Below are 21677 nucleotides of genomic sequence, written 5' to 3' on the forward strand. Positions count from 1 at the left end.
GCACTCAGGAGGCAGAGGCAGGCCTAACTTTGTGAATTCCAGGCCAGCCTGATCTACAGAGCAAGTGCCCCATCTTGGGGGAAAGAAAAAAAAAAAAAAAAAAAAAAAAAAAAACAAAAAACAAAACCCAAAGAAAACAAACAAAAAACCTTGCTATCTTTCACTCCGGAATTACATGGAATTACATGGTACAAATTAAGCTTCCAATCTTACAAGACAATAATACAATGTTTGAGTGAATACAAAGCTACCACATCAGCCAAAGCAAGCACTGAATATTTCAGTGTGGTTCTGTCTCAGCTGGAGAATCTAGGGAGGGTTAAAGCTACCCACACAAATGGCATCTCAGGGGAATGAAAAATTTCTAAAACTGTTCATTAGACTCATTCTAATAGATCATTAACCAACTATCTATGTGCTTCTACTAAATGTTTACCATAATCTGGACCTTCCAATTACATTTTTTTTTTTTTGTATGTACATGCCTATATGTATGTGTGCATGGTACTCATGAACTTAAGAGTCTGAGGACAACTTTATTAGAGTGAGTTTTCCCCTTCCACCATGTGGAACCTAGGGACTGAACTCAAGTTGTCAGGTCTGGCACCAGGTACATTTTACCTGCTAAATCAACATGCCAGACCCTGCATTTTTAGCCTCAAATCGCTACCACAAATCCACATCTTTATCTGCACAGCTTTTGAGGCTGTCCTGGAACTCGCTCTGTAGACCAGGCTGGCCTTGAACTCAGAGATCCACCTGCTTCTGCCTCCTGAATGCTGGAATTAAAGGCGTGGGCCAGCAACGATTGGATCAAAAATGTCATTCTTGAGGTCAGTAAAATGGCTCCTTTGGTGAGGTACTTACTACCAAGCCTGATGATCTGAGTCCAATCCCCAGGACCTATATGGTACAAGGAGAAAACCGACTCCTACAAGTTGTTTTCTGACATCCATGAGCACATCATGGCAAATGTACATACATGTATACAAAACGAACAAAAAGAAGTATTGAAAAATTTAAAAATCATTCCTTAAAAATATCAACTGTAGAGAACAGACAGGAGGATCCCTGGGGCTTGTTGGCCAGCAAACCTGGCCTATTTAGCCACCTTCAGGTCAACAAGAAACTCTGTAACAAAACATAAGGCACCAAAGGAATGACAGCTGAGGTTGTCCTCAGAACACCCTTTAACCAAAACTCTTGTGAGAGCACATCACATACAAGCATGAGCAAACACAAACAACACACACACACACACACACACACACACACACACGGACACATATCTGAAATCTCAGCACAAGGAAGATTTGAGACAGCAGGATCACAAATCTTAGCTTCAATGAAAACCCTGTTTCAAATAGCAAAACTGAAACAAATATGCTGTAGACTATGTCAATTAGATTATAGCACAAAGCCAAGTCCCACTTTCCTTGAGAGAAGTAACAAACTGAAGATTAATGAAAGAGTAAAGCAAAAACTAGGTCACATGAGCTCAAAGAATTAGGTCCATTTACCTTAGAGAAAGAGTACTTGGGAATTCTATGTGTATTTTCAAATATATCAAATGATATCATGTTGAAATAATTACAAGGTTTCCTGTATATCGTTTGAGGATTTAGAGGAGATGGAGAGATGACATTTATTGTTCTTATAGAGGACATGGGTATTGGATTCTTCTAGCTCTATCTCTACAAGTATGAGGAGCATATCATATGGTACGCTTACATACATGCAGACAAAATATTCATACACATAAATAAATCTTAGAAAACAAAATAGAAGCAGTAATAAATGGGGTTTTTAAAACTATTTTTTTTTACATTTTTTCATTTATTTGTGAGTATGCAAATGCTCATAAGTATAATAAAACACCCATGTCATGTACATGTGTGGAGAACACCTTGAAGGAGTTTGTTTTCTCCATCACATAAGCATAGGTTTTGGGGCTCCAACTCAGGTTAAAGTGCCTTTACCTGCCAAGACATCTCACTGGCCTAACAGGACTTTATACCTTTAAAACTGTTCAGCTTCAAAATGCTTTTTGAAACCTTAAGACTATACTTCTGCCAATGTCTAGAGATGGGGAGGGAATAATTTTTAATCTTTCCATTTTTGAGATTAAAGATTTTATACTGAACTCCCCCAAATTTTGGACCCATAGTTTTAAAAGCCACTATATGTGCTAGGAATTTCAGTCAGTAATTTATTTTTTATGCTACTTTATTAAGATCAAATTTATGCTATGGTAACGACTGAGGCTTCTGTGTGTAATACATAATGTTGCTTACTCTTATTTGCACATTTGATGAAGTATCTGACCAAACTGCTGATCTCTTGCATCTTCTTCTGTCTGGAGGTTTGTGTGGAGGCTGATACATTTGATCTTGCTGTTCTCAGACATTCTGTTTCTTTTTTAATATAATTCTGCAGAAACCTGCAAGAAAAAAAAATTCATATCCTCATTAATACTTATAATTTTACCATTTCAAAAACTCTGGTACGCCTTTCCCCCAAAGCATCATGTAAACCAGTGTTGTACCATGTATACGAAATTATTACTGTTCCAAAGTCTAAGAAGGTGTAAAGTCAATATAAAGTCTAGCCTGCAAAGTTCTTAATCTGTAACCTGCATGGTTTTCTGTCATCTCACCTGCTTGCTCAGAATGCTACTGAAGACTTCAACTCTCCTTACATTATAAGAGGGTAATAATACTTCTAGTCTTTAAATGACAACTGCCTAGAAGACACTGAAGACTGGCCAGGAGTATTTAATCAGCTTATAAAAAGAGATAACTGTATTTGTTTTGGTTTGGTTTTCCTGTTTTTTCAAGACAGGGTTTCTCTGTAGCTTTGGAGCCTATCCTGGAACTCACTCTGTAGACTAAGCTACCCTCAAACTCACAGAGATCCGCCTGCCTCTGCATCCCAAGTGCTAGGATTAAAGGCATGTGCCACCACTGCCTGGCAATAACTATATTTCTAATATTGCAAATAAGTTAAATGCTCAATAAGAAAGCACGCATTTTTTTTCATGTCATATGCATTTAGAACTTTAACTGATTAGTATCAAACAAGCGATAAAACTTAGGTTTATCAACTGGGAGGTAATGGTGCTCACCTATAATTCCAGCACTCTGAAGGCAGAGGCAGGCAGATCTCTTGAGTTTGAGGCCAGCCTGGTCTTCTACAAAGCAAGTTCTAGGATAGCCAAGGCTACAAAAAGAAACCCTATCCTGAAAAACCAAAAATCAAACCAATAAAAGTTTATCTGTTAGAAGTACAATAAGATAATTTAATATTGTATTAAGAAATGTGAACACCTTCTTTACTGCAATTATTTGTTGATTTGTATTGAACTGAACTCATTATCTTCCTCTATCAACTTCCCAAGGAGCCAAGATCACAGGTGCTATATCACCATACTAGCTTCAGATGTAATACTTTTAGTATTCTACATAGATTTAAAATGCATTTGGGGAGCTCAAAAGATGGCTCAGTGGTTAAGAGTGCTCAGGTTCTAGGACCCATGGCAGACAGCTTACAACCTCCTCTAACTCCAGGTCAAGAATATCCAATGTCTACTTTTGGACTTCCAGGGATCTGCACACACTTGACAAAGACACACATACACAAATAGAAATATTTTTACATTTTTTGAACAATCCCCCCAACTCTCTCAAAACCTGTTTCTAGTTATAAATAAAGTTATGGTTGAAAATGAAGTTTCAATATAAAAATAAATAAACTGTGCCACAAACAAGTTAAAACAGCTTTAATCTGAAAGTACCCAATATTTATTTTATTTGTTTTATTATATTTCAACACATGCCAGTTATTAATAATCAGCAACAATCAAAATGATAACAAATACTGTAACTTACTTTTTTTTGTTTTGTTTTGAGACGGGGTCTCTCTATGTAGCCCTGTTGTCCTAGAATTTACTCTGTAGACCTGGCTGGCCTCAAACTCAGAAATCTGTCTGTCTCTGCCTACTGAGTGCTGGGATTAAAGGCATGAAACACTACCACCAGGTTATTATAGCTTACTTATAAACCTATATTTGAAATAAAAAAAAATCCTTATAAACTAATCAAAATGAACAGAATTCTTAATCTGTTGTTTTGTTTTATAGACCAGATTAAGACTGGATCTCATGCATATCCTACCTCAGCCTCAAGAACACATTATTACAGGAACTCCATGATGGCCAGTTTCTTTGTTGATCTTAAATGACATATGCCTAAAGCATTTTGTTGAAGAACTGACTTAAAACTTTCAATATTCTGTATGAGTTTTAAAAACTATGTTTTAGATAACTAAATGCCAACTTCCTATATAACAAATAATGATATACACTGCACAAAACTCAAACAATAAAATGGCACCACAACGGGCGTTGATGGCACACACCTTTAGTCCCAGCACTCGGGAGGCAGAGGCAGGCAGATCTCTTTGAGTTTGAAGCCAGCCTGGTCTACAGAGCTAGTTCTAGGACAGGCTCCAAAGCAATACAGAAAAACACTGTCTCGGGGGAAAAAAAAAACAAAAAACAAAAACAAACAAACAAACAAACAAAAAAAACCCAAAAAACAAAACATAAAATGGTATCACAAAATGGGAAAAGAAAGCAAAACAAATTCAAAGACGATACCTGAAAACAGCATCCCAATTCAAGTATTTTTGTTGTTTGGAATCTGAATGCCTATCTAGATTTTGAACTGTTTCAGGGTCCTGAATCAGACGCTTAAATTTCTCCACTTCTTTCTGAAAACAAAAAGAACATTATAATAATTATATACCATATCACCAATCACACATCTGTTTCAAGAAAAACAATTTCAAGTAATTTGTTACCCTTCGTTCTGTAGCTCTGTCATGTTCTAATTGCCGGCAGCAAATGAGCAGATCATTAAGTGATAGACTCATGGCTTAAGATTCTGGAACATACATCCTTACCTGTAAATAGAAATATATGAAATTAATTTTGGTGCTGAGGACTGGCTATACTATAAACCTGGATGTAATTATTTTAGAGTACAGTACCTCTATACATTTAAACCTAACTGTACATCCAGAGACACACTGTGATCAAAGACACAACAATTTTTCTTAACGTTTTTATAAGACATTATCTTATAATTTATCAAAATTATCCTCTAATTCTCAATTGTGCACTTTGCATAGCAGAAGAAAGTATATTTTGAAGAAAATGAAACAGTTCAATATATTTCTGAAAGAAAAAACATCCATTGATAAGTTAAAACAGTATTTGTTTCATATATATGATATTTCAGATTAGGAATATGTTAGGGTCAGCAAGAAAATAAATGAACTGTACTGACACAAAGCCTCTCCTCTTGGAGACATCTGGTAGAACTGATGGCTATAAAATTATTATTGCATAGTTCCAAATTGCAATATATGCCCCAAAGGAAACAAAAATACAGTAGAAAACAACAGAAGAGAACTGAGTGTGATGGCAAATGCATGTAATCCCATCAGTGAGGAGGCAGAGGCAGGAGGATCAAGAGTTTATGGTCATCCTCAGTGTGACAGCAATGTCAGATTGCTATATAGAAGCTCATGTTTCAAAATAAAAATTACAGCAGTTTATCATTTTAGATGAGCTGTCAAGAATGTGTATCATAGGAGGGTTAATGTCAAGATCTGAATGAACTGGTGTCAATTACAGGAAGAACTAAAGAGAGAACATTTTAGGGAAGGAGATTGGAGAAGCCAAAAGGACCTAAAATGGAAAAAGAGCACGTTAAAGGAACTGAAAGACAGAATTGTGCTAGATTCCACAGCACACACAGTAAAACTGAAACAATCATGCAGAGACGATGCACAAATTCATGAAATGTTCCATGTTTAAAAAAAATAATCGTGGGTGGCAGAACTAAAGCTATTCAACTAGAGAAAGAGAGCAATAAAGTAAACACACTATTCAGATACTAAAAAGATAGCTGCTTCAACTCCATTCAATTGAAAAAAAAAGCAAAATCCCTGAATTGACAAATCCAATCTTAATTTCAACCAAGTATTTACAAAATTGGCAATGATAATTATAGTCACCTTCTCATAAATAATCCCACTTCTGGCACACCATTTTCAACTAATGGTAGAGCTCAGCCAGGAATGGCACCATACATCTATCTATATTCCCAGGCCTGGGGGGAGGCTTAGGCAGCAAGATTGTGAGTTCATGGCTAGCTTCGGTTGCAAGAGCGGGCTCTACAGTCAAGTTGTATTATTGCAGTTCAAAACCAGTCAATTAATTAACAGTTATCCAACCTGGATTGCATTGGGTTAACCTCTCAAACCTGTAAACTGTTTTCTCAAGTGAGTCTCTCTCTCTCTCTCGCTCTAGCTCTCGCTCTCGCGCTCTCTCTCTCTCTCTCTCTCTCTCTCTCTCTCTCACACACACACACACACACAGAGCTAATGTTCAGAGTAACGGCCATTCTATTATTACTTCCCTTAGAATCGCTTCATAAATATATTTGGCTAGGGGTTTTTTGTTCTTATCCTTCCCTGTGGCTTCAACATACTGAAAACGTGCAAAATCTATTATTACTCAATCAGAGTTCGCTCTGGAGCTTCAGAAACCTTTCTATGCGTTGTGCCTTTCCTTGCATTTCCTTCTGTCTGAACAGTTCGCTACCACCTTGCAGAACAATTTTCACTTGGGGAAGTCTAGCAGCAAATCAGGCTCAATTTTGCTCAATTTCCACAGAATCAGTCCCTCCTCGCCTAACACGGTGCTCCCCCACCACATCGTCGCTTTGAAAATTAGCTAGTTATCTATGACAGGTGGGGAGGGGGTCGGAGAACCAGCAGTTAACTCTTAGGGGCTGCCACAAATCTTCCTAAAGACAGCACATGGCATGCAACTGAAAATGCGAATTCGAACTCAGACTAATTTCCGAGTCCATGCTTTTTTTTTTTTTTTTTTTTTTTTTGAGCCCACACTCTTAACCACGAACCTGTGCTTTACTTTGTTTATACGGACCTGTAGCTTAGGTATAAATAAATGGTCTGTGACTAAAATGTGAGATTTAAAAAAATGAGTATTCTCTTAGAAAAATTAGAACCCTTAAAGTGACAGGCAGGAAAGGGGGACGCATAGAAGAGAAGGTTCAGGCTCACTCCACTCCACAGAGAGAAAGAGAATCACAGGCGCCCGAGAAAGATGAAGAGGCGTCCAGAACCATTCCGGAACCGAGAAAAGATGGGGTGTGGCGAGAACTTTCCCTCACAGAAGCCCCGCGTTCGTTCCACGCTCCTACCGTTGCATTTTATCTGCCAAAGCAAATCCAGGTTGCTTCTTCTTTTCCCGCGTCCGCGGATCACGCACCTGGCTGCCGACGCACGCCTCCCCGCTTCCGGTCCAAAAGCAGCAACTTCGCACTGCGTGGGCTCCCCAAAGGAGTCGCTCGCTACCCGGTGTGCGCGTGCGCGCAGCGATCACGCGCTCCCTAACTCAAAACATTCGCTCCCCTCAAAACATTCACCCAGTCTGAGGAAACGCGCCTGCGCACGGCGCGCCAATGAGGAGCGACCTCGCGCGGGCGACTCCGCCCAGAGGCTGATGCTCCCACACAGGGCCACCGGGTCCTCTCTAGCCCCACTTCTCCGCGGGCGGAAATGACGACAGTTCGGAGGAGAACGGAGGCGGGTTTCGTTTCGGCGCCTTTCTGCCTCCCGCGGAAGTGATTGGTTGGTGTGTAAGGAAAGAGGCGGGACAAATTGCCGCGGGTTCAGTACCGCCACTGGGACCGGGAGATGCGGCGGCGCCGGGGCTGTCGCGGTGTCTGCTTTGGGTTGACTCTCCTACCTTTAGGCGGCTCCCTGTGCAGTTCGGATCATGCTGTTACCCTCGGATGTAGCCAGGCTGGTGTTGGGTAAGTGCCTTCCCGGGAGGGCGGGGGATCGGACTGGGCTGAGAGGACGGAAAGACTGGGGGCCGGGCGTTAGTTGCTTAGGGTGGGGACGCTTTGGGGGGTCGCCCCCAAGGGTCCAAGTTCAGACTGGCGGAGGCGCTCGGTCCCTCGGAGGCTTTAGGCTTTTGTGACCCCGTGGTGTGTGGATGCTCCTCTCCTTAAGCTGCGTGACGAGGGGGCAGCCAAAGGGAGAGGCTCGGCGTGAGACACCTGGGGCCTGGATTCCGAGGCAGAGCCAGGCCCTCTACGACCCTTGAAAGAGTGTCGTCTACGTGATGGACAGGGCTGGGTGTCCTTCACCCTCTCCCTTGTCAGAGCTGGGACCGAAAAAAGGAAAAGAAAAACCAAAAAGAAGGGCTTCCCCATCCGCCCAGCTTTGTGCAGACTCCCGTGCCCTTACCCATAACTCGCTTTTAGCATTAGGAATTTGGGACACAAGGTTTCCATACTCCTTACCAAAGGGGCTTGAAATGCCAGTTGCATATTTTAAAAATGGCAGTTTTTCACGTTCTTGAGCAAATATTTCGGGGGGAGGGTATGACGACTGCACACGTTCTAGTCCTAGTTTTTCCTCCATTTTTGAAAAGGGCTAGTTCATAGCCCACCGGTCGGTCGGGGTATATTGTAAGACAGTTTTCGTTGTTTGTCCTCCAAAAGAATAAAAGGAATTGTACTGCTGGGAAGAAGAACCTCTTAGGCTCAAAATTGGGCAGTGACTTTGAAACATTATTTGCGACATCTCTAGAAGAAATTGGTACAAGTATGGTAAATCCATCCCTACTTTCAACAACCGTTGCTAACATTTGTTTTGTGTCCAGTGTTGTCAAAAAATAAAAAAAAAAAAGAATGGATTGAAAATTTCATGGGGGCGCTCTCTCTCTCTCTCTGTCTCTCTCTCTCTCCCTCTCCCTGTCTCTCTCTCTCTCTCTCTCCCTCTCCCTCTCCCTCTCTCCCTTCCTCTCCCCCTCTCCTGTTCCTGGTGCCTCTATGCTCTTCCCTTCCCCCTCCCCATTCTACATAAACTCCTTTTTTAGCTCTTTAAAAAAATTTCATGGGGTTTTTGATAAGCACGTTTGGCAGAAAATATTGAGGGGCTCTAAATGGTTTCAACGTCCATTTTTGGAGAACCTTAAACACTAAAACTGTTTGGAATTTCTAATTTTTTCCTGCTTTATCAGAATTGAGTAGTTTCTACCTGTGACATTTTTAAAGTTGGCTATCTTGTAATTTTTAAATCTATTAGGGCCATATGAAAAGCATTAATTTTTTTTCCCTCTGTGTGTATTGTTTGGATAAGAATTGTGACTTTTAGCAATCTGGCAAATCATACAAAATTCCGGGATCATAGTCTTAATTTTTTTTTTCCCCTCAACCCTCTAGCAGTGGTGGTGTATGCCTTTAATCCCAGCACTTGGAAAGCAGAGGCAGGCAGATCTCTGTGAATTCGAGTCCAGTCTAGTCTACAGAGGGAGTTCCAGAAGAGTGAGGGCTACTCAGAAACACTGTGGTGGTGGGGCATCAAGTTTGGCAATATAAACATTGTGAAGTCGATAATTATGAGTCCTTCTGTGTTCATATTTTATGAAATGTTTAGCATCAACCATGATTTCTCCTCCACTACATCCTTTTTAGGACCTCCATTCCCCCTTCATTCCCAGCTGTAAAAAGGGAAAGACACCTCTACACAGTCAGTGTATCCCTGAAGGGAAAGTCCTGCCTTGTTAAGAAAACCTTAAGGAAATAACAGGGTTTTCTAATTGGAGTAATTAATGCTTCTCCCCCACTAATAAGCTGTTTACTGACTATTTTTCTCTTGGGGGCTAGAAACTCAAGTTGTTGCTTTTCATCCTTAAAACCATCTTTGTTATTCAGATTCCATTTTCAGTACCATGAATTCCAGCATGCCTTCCATTCTGTTTTGGAATTGTGATTTCTTTCTATATACTCGCAATTCATGTGTACTCTATTTTCAAATCTTCCTGAAGCATTCAGGTTCTACCACATGTTCTAAGAATTGAAATGCTTTTGGTATACCAGAAAATCTTCCCATTACTCTCAATTTTGTGGTTTCGTTATCTTTTATGCACATGTAAACTTATGTCAACAGTTTTATTGCTTGGTCAGGATTCTTCTATTTTACCCCCCCCCCACTCCTCCCACCCCTGTACCATCTTTAGCCCCTCTTTCAATCCCTTGTGGTTTTTTTGTTTGCTTGTTTCTTGGCATGTTCCAAACACTGCCAGTTTCTAAGTATAAGGAGAAAGGTAATTTTTCTTAACTTAGCATTCACTCTTCTGTTGTTTTTTAAACTCTTTAACACCAAAACATTTTTTTTTTCTGAACCCCATCTCGCATTGTCCAGTACCCTGTGTCACTTACAAGATAGATTTACTTGTAAAACCACTTAGTACTTAACTATTTTACTAATTCATTTTCCCCTAATTCTTTAGCTTACTATACTAATCTCATTGCTCTCTGCTCAGCCATAGCCAGCTATTTCTTGTCTTAATGGATCTTTAAAAAATATTGTAGCGACCTAGATACGTCAGACTGTTGCTTACTGCCTCTAGGCCTTCAATTGGCTTTTACTAATGTGTCATAGGAAGTGCTCTGTGGAGCTCATTCTGCTTGTCTTCCTACCTAGGCCTGTTTTTATTTTCAGTAGGCTGCATCAGACCACTTGCCTTCCTAATAAAGGTTCAAGTCAAATGTGATAGCAAAAAGTTGGTAATATCTCCAGCATCCTATTAAAGTAGTTGTGTTGGTGGGTAAAGGGTTTTATTATATATATATATATATATATATATATATATATATATATGTATATATATATATATATGAAACACATAACAAAATTGGTCATTTCAGCAGTTTTTAAACTTATAGTACTTTAGTATTAGTTACATACTGCAACCATCCCTACCATCCACCTCTAAAATTTTTCCTTCTTCCTAAACTGAAACTTTCTTATTCAGTATTTCTTTATATTGTAGTCAAGCTTGAAGAGTTCTTAGGAACCTACAAAATGCTAAAAAAGTTCTGTGTGTAAAAGGAGTACTTTCTGGTTAAAGGGTTCAGATTTTCTTAATTTCTTAAGTAGGTTACTTTCTGTATGAGTTGGCATCCATTCAGAAAAGAAACCAGAAACTAAGTTGTATGTTTAATGTGGTAGGATTTAATGAAGGAATTGGTTACACCAGTGATACAAAAGCTAAGAAGCTGAACAGCTTATGTGAGGCAATTTATAGGTTAGTTAGCACAGCAGGAAACCATGCTAATCCAGGAGACAAGGCATATAATGCAACCCAGAGGCTACTTACTGTGTGGGAAGATGAAACTAAAGACTTGTCTGATAAGGGAGCTATGGGCAGAGAAGAGATTCTTGAGGCAATCAGGGAATTTGGCTTCTTCCTCTTGAATTCCAACCTGAACAGGCTCTTGCCATTTTAGCAAACTTAACCAGAAGTTAGCTGACAGGTGAGTAGGGTAACTTTGCCTGTTTGAAGTCTGGCTTCCTACCATAAAGAGTCCTGGAAAATGAAAAATTGGTTTGAGAGCAAACAGGACTGATGTATTCTTAAGAGATCAAGAGCCATTGGTTTTATTTACATTTGTATTAGAGACATTTTCACCAGAATGGAATTGTGATCATTTTATATCTTGAATAAATACCTCACTTACTCCATATTTTGGGTGTGTGGCTAGAGATGATAGATCCCCTAGGAGCTGGATTTGCAGGCAGTTGTAAGGCACCTGAAGTGGGTGCTAGGAATCTAGCTCAGGTCCTCTGAAAAAGTAAAGCACACCTTTGACTGATGACCCTGTCAAGATTTCCATGGTAAGCCATTTTGTCTTTCTGTTGACTCCTATTAACTATTCTTTTATTGGACATCCATACTAGGTAAGATACCCAAATTCCTACATGTCATCCATGTACATATATATGGATATATGTGTGCATTTGGATTTCCCAAACATATCGGCATATCTATACCTTGAAGCTTTGAATAATTTTCTCATGACTGATAGTAAATTCTATCTAACTAATTTTAAATCATAATTTATGGTTTGAAGCTGTACATTTTATATTTGTAGATGAACTACTACTACAAGACAGTTGTCTTTCTAACAATTTCTTTTTTTTTTTAAATGAACATGAACATTAAGCCACCAATATTGCTGGAGAATCAAGAGTACATGAGGAAGATATTTACACAAGTGGAGCTTTAGTTCTTACTTTTTTTAGGCTCCTTTTGTCTTGTCTTAAAAAGGCCAAGCTCTTGGAATTCCTATTTCAAAATTTAAGCAACCTGATTGATAATTGACTATGATCAGATGGTTAATGATGAATGGGCATTTTTGTAGCCTGCCAGTTAATCATATAAACAATGGCATTGTTGAATATTTTCAAGTATTTCCTATATTTTTGAACTCTTAAGGCAAAGTAAAGCAGAACTTACCAAATTTAACCAAAAATGAAAGCTCAAATTTTAACAAAGCATATTTTTAAGAGTAGAATGTTAATGTGTCTCGGATATTTCTAGGTGATATAACTTGAACATATCTGTAACATAAAAGTAATACAGCATTTTCACAGAGCCTTTTCTAAAATATGATATGTAAGCATGTACTGACTTACAATGTGTCATGAACTGTCATATCTGATATTCTTTCCCCAAGCTGTACTAACACAATTGATCCTCTTTCTTGGGGTGGAAGAAATTAACTACATTATTTGTTGTGTAGGACATTGTTATTCAGCCTACATTTTGCTGCCATACCCTGTAAGGAGTCATTGTGAACTTTTTCTAACCACCTTTATCACATATATTTTTAATTTCACAAATAAACTTTATATCTTTTTATATTAGATGTATATCTTGTATTGCACAAAATGAAAATTTCCTATTCCCCTCAAACAATTTCTACCCTCTTTTAGGATGATATCACTTTTTAGGAATGTATGTTCTCCAAGAAAGAAAATCTTGGAGGAGTCTTATTTCACAATGACCACCTGTCACAAGTCTCAAGTGACTGAATACATCTAGGTGATTAATGCTTTTAGAACACTCTACCATGAAGAAAAAATTATTTGGTGGATCTAATCCAAATCAAAAACATGAAGAAACAGTTCCAACTGCCCTAATTCCCAGGTGATTCCAGTGGTTTGTATTTGTTTTAAATTTGTGTTCACAGATGATACTTCACTTGTTCCAAATAATACTTTGGGAATACCAGCTGAGGTATTTTTTTTTCCATCAGTTTTTTTTTTAAGTTGAATTTTATGATTTTATGTGAAAGATGAAGGCAGAAGCATGTGACAACAGAGAGACTGTACATGTGCAGAGGTTAGAAGACAACTTTGAGGAGTCAGCTCCCTCCTTTCACTGTGGGTCCCAAGGTTCAAACCAAATCCTTGGGCTCATGAAGCAAATGCCTTTACAGCTGAGCTGTTTTGCTAGGCCAGACCTATTGTGTTTTAATTCATGTAATTATACATCTGCAGTGTGATCTTCAGTGGTAGCAATTTTAAAGTAGGGATACTGTTTTTGTTTTGTTTTTTGCATGTTTGGTTTTTTGTTTGTTTGTTTGTTTGTAAATACTTCTTGTGCTCCAAAGAAATACACTTTACTTGTATGTTTGTTTTTCTTCATATAAGGTGTAAGTTAGAAGTAAGAGAACCTATTCATTAACTACAAAAACTGGCGAGTTGATTCCCAAATCAGAACAGTGCCTAAAATGAGATAACATTTTCCTTGTTCTTCTCTTTTAAGAACTCAAGCCATCTATCTCATCAGGGTTGGGTTTTTTATTGTTTCTGTTTGTTTGACTGGTTTGCCTAGTATGTCTGTACTGCATTCCTGCAGTGTATGTAGGTGGTCAGAAGAGGGATTTGGGGCCCTGGAACTGGAGTTAGAGGTGGTTGGAAGCCACAGTGTGGGTGCTAAGAATTGAATCCAGAGCTGGAGAGCAGTTAAGAGATTCGGCTTCAATTTCCAGCACCCACATGGCAGCTCACAACTACCTGCAACTCTGGTTCCAGAGGATCCAACACCCATACAAAGACATACAAGCAAAACACCAATGTACATGAAATAAAAATAAATAAATATTAGATGGAATAAAAATGAGGAACTAAACCCAGTCCTCTGGAAGGGCAGGAGGTGCGCTGAACTACCTCTAAAGCCCCTGGTTTGTTTTTATTTTGTTTTTAATTATATGTATTTCCAAGTCCAGAAAGTCTTAAAATAGAAGAGACTTTAGAAATCATTTATTTAAAAAATATATTTATTAAGGCTAACAAAAATATTTTTTGTTTGCTATATTTTACCAGCATAGAGATAAATAGCTTAGGGTAAATAATGTAAGGGATTACTTAACAGTTATTACAAAAGATTTACAAGTGTAGGCAAGGGGAAAATAAGATATATATGTGTGTATATATACGTGTGTGCGTTTATTTATTTATTTTATTTATTTAAGTTTTCTGAGGAATTGCAAATCATATTAAACACCAAAGAATGAGTTGAAATTTACCTAGGCTCAGGAAAGATAAGCTGCCTAAGCAAACAGTACAATATACATTGGCTTTAAAATAAGAGTATTCATTGTAGGACTTTTATAAGATTAATTTGTTTGAAGAGATGGAGGAATGGTAAGACAGAGTTAAAATAAAATTAGAATGTAACAAGTAAAGCTTCATATAGTAAGTTAGGTATTTACAATTAGGTTATTTTCATGGCAGTGTATAATTAACACAATAAAATATTGGGGAACTTAAGATATTCCTAATAAGCATTAATACCATTAATTCCAAAACATTTGCATATCTCCAATGGGAAATACATACTGATAACAGGCACTTTCAACTTCCCCATCCTCCAACAACCAGTTACCTACTTTTTTGAATGTATGGATTTTCTGTTTCTGGATATCACATATAATTGAAATATTTTTGGATTTTATGCCTGACTTCATTTAGTATGGTTTCAAGCATGATTCAGGTCATAATGGGTATAAGGATTTTTGTCCCAGTGCATATGAATTTAAATAAAGGTTTTTTATTTTATATTTTCTGGATGACTAGTAAAGTTGAATGCCTTTCCATGAGTTTATTATTTATCTATATTTTGCTTGTTTCTTTATTAGATTATCTTTTTATTATTGTCCCTTTTGAGTTCACTATATAGTTTGGTTTCTAGCATCTACCAGATACATGATTTGCAAATGTTTTCATCCATTTTTAAAATAATTTTACTTTAATGATGGTTTCCTTAATGACAGGAATTTGAAATGTTAATAATCAGTTTATCTTTTTGATTGCTTGCGTTTCAAATGTTTTACCTAGGATATCATTGTTCAATTCAAGGCTAAAAATTTATCATTTATTGTTTGTTTTTTTAAATATTATAACCTTACCCTTTGCAATCAAGTTTTGTTTTTTGTTTGGGTTTTGGGGCCAGCGTCTTTTTTTTTTTTTTTGGCAAGTATATACCCACTTGTTCCTGAGTGAGTTGTTAAAGGACTGACTATTCTTGCCAGTCAGTGGTGGCACATGCCTTTAATCGCAACACTTGGAAGGCAGAGGCAGGTTAATCTCAACACTGAGTTTGAGGTTAGCCTGGTCTACAGAGCAAGTTCCAGGACAGCCAGGACTATACAGAGAAACCCTGTCTTTAAAAAAAAGAGAGAGAGAGACTATTCTTTCCTTCAATGATAACTTTGCTAAAGAGCCAAGTGGTTAACAACCTTAGTCTTCACTTGTTAAAGTTGAGGTTCTTGTTGAAATTGATACACTATATATAAATTGAAAGATTTTTTTTTCTGACTTTTAACACAATATACATAGATCTCTGTTGACTTTGTTAAATCATGAAGTGGATAGTCAAACACACTAGAAAATGTGGCTTTTCAATAATCCAAAAAGTGAATATTCGCCATCGCCTTGCATAGCTATTATGGAAATCATGGAGTAGTGGAATGCATTTGCTATTTCCTTGTTGGCTTTTTCTAAATTTATTATGCAGTAATTCCACTTTGTCAAATATCTTTTTAATAAGCTTAACTAGAATTGGATCCTATAGAGGAACTAACTAGTTAGTGATTGTAGTCATCCTGCTACATATTGCAGCACAACCTATTGAAAGATTGTAAAACACCAACATGTTTTGCCTGAGGCCTTGTTTACCTTTTTCCTACGTGCTCTAGCATTTTTTTTTTTTTTTTTTTTTTTTTTAAGATTTATTTATTAAAGTGTTCTGCTTGCATGTGTGCCTGAACGCCAGAAGATGGCACCAGATCTCATTACAGATGGTTGTGAACCACCATGTGGTTGCCAGGAATTGAGCTCAGGACTCCTGGAAGAGCAGCCTCTTAACCTCTGAGCCATCTCTCCAGGCATGTTCCAGCATTTTAGAAGCCACTTATCAAAAGTACAGAATTTACTGAGGTATTCAAACTAATATTCTTCATTTAGGTTACTTACAACAAGAAAACCTCACATCTACTTGCCAGACTTTTATTTTGGAAAGCTCAAATTTAAAAGAATATGCAGAACACTGTACTGATGAAGGTTTCATCCCAGCCTGCTTACTGGTGAGTTCCTTATTCCTTATAGGTCGTATCATTAGTAACAAATACAAAAGATTGTAAAGCAGAGCCTTAAAATGAACTTATTAATGATGTGGGGCACTGTGCCATATGTCTGTCTTGGGAACTTAGGATAATCACAGAATCACTTGAACCTGGGGTTTTAGGCCTAGGCAACATAGCAAGATCCTTATTGTTCATCAGCCAAGTCAGCTTTGGCAGATAGCTACATGACTTATCGATGCCTAATTCATATAACTGAAACACAGATTTAGTCAGGTACTATACATCTATAATGCAGGCTTTGGAAGGTTGATGAAAGATAGTTGTCACTTTTTAGGCTAACCTGAGCTACACAGGAAGACCTTATCTAGAAATAAAAGTGTTTTTTATATTTTTGTCACCTCTTATAAATATATATATGGAATGTTCTAGAATTACATGATTCTACATGGTGTTTGTAGTTATAGGAAAAGGATGGCTCCTTAGTGAATTGTTTGGGGTATTGTAATTTTTACATAGAAAAGGGATTAAAATACCCCCAAAAATCTTGAAAAATTTGAACGACTTGGAGAACAAGGAAAGATGGCTCAAGCACCTGCTGCTCTTCCAAAAGACCCACATTTCATACCCAGCACATGAGTGTGCATAATCTCACATAAACATGAGTGGATGAGCTCTCAGAGGCCAGAAAGGGCATCGGATCCCCTGGAGCTGGAGTTACAGGTAGTCGTTGTCCAGTGTAGGTGCTGGGAACTGAATTTGGGCCTTTGAAAGAGTGGCATACCCTCTTACCCTCTAGACCATCTCTAGATAATTTAACTGCAGGTCTGAAAGTTAAATTGCATGAACAAAGTTCACTTCGTTATTAGAAAGAAAGAAAAAAACGGAATGATATTAGGCAAATCTCCTGCCTTTTCAGCCTTTATGCTGGTTAAACACTCTTTTTAGCTATACTCCAGCTTCATTTTTACTTTTTTGAATTGAGATCTTCCTAGCTTACCTGAGCTGGTCTTGAACCTTCTGTATAGCTCAGACAGAACTTGAATTTACAGTCCTTCTGCTTTACCCTCCAAGTACTTACAGATACAAGACTATATCATATGCCTTTAATTCGAGCATGCAGGAAGCCAAGACCAGTCCAGAGTTTATGGTAAGACCCTGTTAACCAAAAAAGAAGTCTAGTGCTGAAAGTTGAAAGGGAGAGGGGACCTAGTTGCCTATGTTAGACATCTTCCCCAGTATATTATATATGTCTTCAATATTATCCAGTATAAAAATGTCTACAGTAATTTTAGGTATTTAAAGGATTTATCACATTCTATTAAGTTTTTTGAAATCAGAACTCTTGGTTCTGAAATCCTTGCTCTTTTATAACCTCAAATGTGATCATATTATTAGGATAAACTATCCTTGTATTATAGTAGTGAGACTAGGGAAGTCATGTAGGTAGGTTGACAGAAATAAGAACAAAAATGTATTGTGCCTTAGGAAGGATATCTTATACACTTTTTTTTTTTTTAAGTTCATTTTTACATGGCTTTCAGGTTAGCCATAGCAGATTAGTCCCTAATTGGGGCCTTTTTTTTTTTTTTTTTTTTTTTTTTAACAGTTTAACAAAATAACTACCTCCTGAGAGAAAACTGTTTTATGATCATGCTTTTTGTTCACATAGTAAGAACTCGTGTAGTCACAGTTCAGTTTTTTTTTTTTGTTTTTGTTTGTTTTTTGTTTTTTGTTTTTTTTTTTTTGGTTTTTTGGTCAGGTGTGTTACACATAGCTTTTGTGAATGTTTATGCCTACTTCTCTATCCTTTCCTCGCTGGATTTCAAAGTCTAGATCTTTCATTGGCTTTTATTGTGGGAAAGTGATAAATTGTATGGTTTGGGTAATGTTTGGTCTTTTGCTTTTCAGTCCTTATTTGGAAAAAACTTGACAACAATTTTGAATGAATATGTAGCCATGAAAGCAAAAGGTAAGACATTGGATATCATTGCTTTAAGACATAGTCTCATAAAAAGCCTTGAAAAACTTAATATTATTCTGATAAGATATATTTTACTGGGAAATCAGTTTTGTTTAGAATTCTTTTTTGCTTATATTGAGTAAAACATTTTAAGACTCCAAATGTTAACTAACAGGCAGAAGCCAAAGCTCATATTTTAAAATGAAATTAACTCTAGCTTATTTATACTGAAGAACAGTCATTGTTATTTGCTAAAATATTTTGAACTATTTAATTTTGACTTGTGTACAGGTCTTAGAAAAACGGCTCGTAGTTAACAGAACATAAAATACTAACTGTTGAAATTTCTGATGATTTGAAGCAGAATAGATGGTTATTTTCTTGACATTGTTGCTATAATTCATATCATCAAAACTATTACTTTTAGATTAATTATCATAAAGTAATAGACAGAGGAGAAGTAGCTTTTCCTTTTCAAACACCTGGGTGTGTACCCATCATGTCAGTCAGGTGCTGCGTGTTGTATCTCTCTTAGTCTTTAACTCGTTAAGAAGTATTGCTTACAGCTGTTTTTAATAAGGATATCAAGGATTAAATTTGCATATATACAAGGAGTTCATATAACCTTTCCCATAAATATAGTTTGCCTTTCTCTAATACAAAGGAGATATAAAGTTATTAGCCTTCTAGGTTGGTTAGTTCGCTTTTTTACTGGTATTGGATTTGATTCTCTGATTTAAGAAATTAACACATTTGCACAATGTTACAAATAGACTCACTTCTTAATTTCCAGTGTAACTTCAACAATTTAAAAACACAGTTTTTGTTTTTTTGTTGTAATCTGTCTTTGTTCAAACTGAAAAGTGAACTTTTGTAAACTGAGTTTATTTCCTCTTAAAATTTAGAGACATCAAATGAGGTCCCAACAATAATGTCATCTCTGTGGAAGAAGCTAGACCACACACTTTCTCAGATCAGGTACTATCCTCATTGAAACGCGTGGATTTAGGAATGCAAACACACTCTGGCTGTAGAACTTAAGATCTTTATAATATGTGTATATAACATCTTTCTAATTTTGAAGGTTTCCTAGAGGGTGGTGGAGGTTCTTTGCCTTTATTAGAAATGATTGAAAACAAATTGTATACTTTTAGTAGATTGTATCCAAATGAGGAAATTGTAATATATAGAAATTTAATGATATTCTCAACTTTGCATAGTATCTTAGGAAGTTTAGACTAAAATAAAATTATTTTAAATTAAGATTTGTATATTTATTTATTATGTGTGCAGTGTTCTGTCTGCATGTCTGCCTGCAGGCCAGAAGATGGCACCGGATCTCATTACAGGTGGTTGTGAGCCACCATATGGACTTTTGAAAGAATAGTCAGTGCTCTTAACCACTAAGCCATCTCTCCAACCCAAGATATAAAATTCTTTAGTAACCATTTCTTATTACATATTGAAAGTATCATTGACTTCATGCCCAATTGATTCTTTCCTTCTGGAATTTTCTTTCAGTATTTTTATTATTTTCTACTTTTAGTATTCTCTCATGGTTAGAATACTTAACTGCCATCTACCTAGTTCATAGCCTTGGAATGCCAGTTTCAGCATCCTTGGAAGTATACCAGACCTATTGCTATCAATGTTTTGTCATCTATTATGTGATGGTAGAGTCTCATGAAAAATCTCTCAAAGCTACAAGTGAATATTCCATATTTTTATCCTCTGGTTAGTTAAATGGCTCCAAATGTTTTCATCCTAGCAATGAACCCCATCTTATTTGGTAGTTTTCTCTTTCTAGTTCTTTACCTAACTCATTTTTCTGCCCTTGGAAATAATCTTCAGAAGATTTTGGCAGTGTCTGGAGAGATGACTCAGTAAATAATAGTGCTGCTATGCAAGCATGAGGACCTGAATTTGGCTTAAATCCATGTAAAAAAGGCAGTACATATTGGTGCTTGCCTATCACCCCAGCACTACTTGGCAGGGGAGAGGAACACCTGGAAACCCCAAGGTCATTGGCCAGCCGGCCAGCCTAGCCAAGTTACACAGACACACACACATACACACCCTTCACCTACCTATACCACCAAATACATATCTTTCACATGCATACCAAAAAATAACTTTATAATTCAGTCTCTTAAAGTGAGTTTGAGGGTTTCTTTTGTGGGGTGGGGGTGTTGTTTTGGTCCTTTTACAGAGGTTCGGGTTTTCTCAAAAGTTTTATGTTACTAAAAATCTTTGTTCTTAAGTTTTGTGGGTCTTGTTGATAAAATTGGCGAATTTCATGGGACAAGAACACAGTGTTAATGATTGTTGACCTAATGTTAGTAATTACAATTCACAGTAAAATAATTACTTTTAGGGGCTAGAGAGATGGCTCAACAGTTAAAAAGCACTAGTTGTACTTCCAGAGGTCCTGAGTTCAATTCCCACATGGTAGCTCACAGCCATACATAATGGGATCTGATTCCCCCTTCTGGTATGCAGGTGTACATGTAAATACAGCACTCATACATAAAATACATGAATATAAAAAAGACCTTTTTTTTTTAATTATACTATATTTTATGTTTGTTTGCTTTGATTTCCCCCCTTTTGGGGGGGGGAGGGAGGGTTCCAGACAGGGTTTCTCTGTGTAGCTTTAGAGCTTATCCTGGCACTTGCTCTGTCGACTAGGCTGGCCTCAAACTCAGAGATTCATCTGCCTTTGCCTCCATAGCGCTAGGATTAAAGGCGTGCGCTACCACGGCCAGACTTATGTTTGCTTTTCTTTTCTGCATATATGGAGGTTCAACAAAATTGTTTCATGGTCAGATATAGCAACAGAATGTCATTGAACTCTGATTCTAAAGTATTGATGTGTATGAATCAGGATTTCTTTGTAGAAAGCCTGTTACAAAATTGGATTGATGATGCTATTTACATATAGCTTACTTAAACATATCAAGTTCCTAACATCATGTCAAACTATACCTTAATATCAGGACACTCCAGTGTATAATTGTTAATTGGATAGAAATTTGATCATATATTGTATGATTGCTTCCATGATTCTATTTTTCTTCTAAAACAAATCACAATTGGATACCCCAAAAGTCATATAGACTCTTTAATGTCTTAGGGAAATCACCTTTTAACTCATAATTTACTTCAGTTCTGAC

The 21677-nt window shown here is 37.2% G+C and overlaps 2 protein-coding genes across 2 annotated transcripts in view; one reads left to right on the plus strand and one right to left on the minus strand.

Annotated features, from left to right (window-relative positions):
• Positions 1-7429, minus strand: part of Atm (ATM serine/threonine kinase) — a 100744-nt gene extending 93315 nt beyond the window's left edge. The window contains exons 1-4 of the mRNA XM_051197473.1: positions 7364-7429; positions 4861-4962; positions 4658-4770; positions 2295-2440 (exon numbers count right to left, since the gene is read on the minus strand). Coding sequence (XP_051053430.1) covers positions 2295-2440; positions 4658-4770; positions 4861-4932 — 331 coding nt within the window. The 5' untranslated portion in view covers positions 4933-4962; positions 7364-7429. The remainder of the gene's footprint in view (positions 1-2294; positions 2441-4657; positions 4771-4860; positions 4963-7363) is intronic.
• A 283-nt stretch (positions 7430-7712) lies between these two features.
• The window catches only part of LOC127231745 (protein NPAT), a 39298-nt gene continuing 25333 nt past the window's right edge, over positions 7713-21677 (plus strand). Inside the window, exons 1-4 of the mRNA XM_051197474.1 lie at positions 7713-7910; positions 16426-16544; positions 18453-18513; positions 19410-19482. Of these exons, the coding sequence (XP_051053431.1) occupies positions 7874-7910; positions 16426-16544; positions 18453-18513; positions 19410-19482 (290 nt within the window). The 5' untranslated portion in view covers positions 7713-7873. The remainder of the gene's footprint in view (positions 7911-16425; positions 16545-18452; positions 18514-19409; positions 19483-21677) is intronic.

The sequence above is a fragment of the Phodopus roborovskii genome, unplaced genomic scaffold (genome assembly GCF_943737965.1).
Source record: "Phodopus roborovskii unplaced genomic scaffold, PHOROB, whole genome shotgun sequence".
NCBI classification, from domain to species: Eukaryota; Metazoa; Chordata; class Mammalia; order Rodentia; family Cricetidae; genus Phodopus; species Phodopus roborovskii.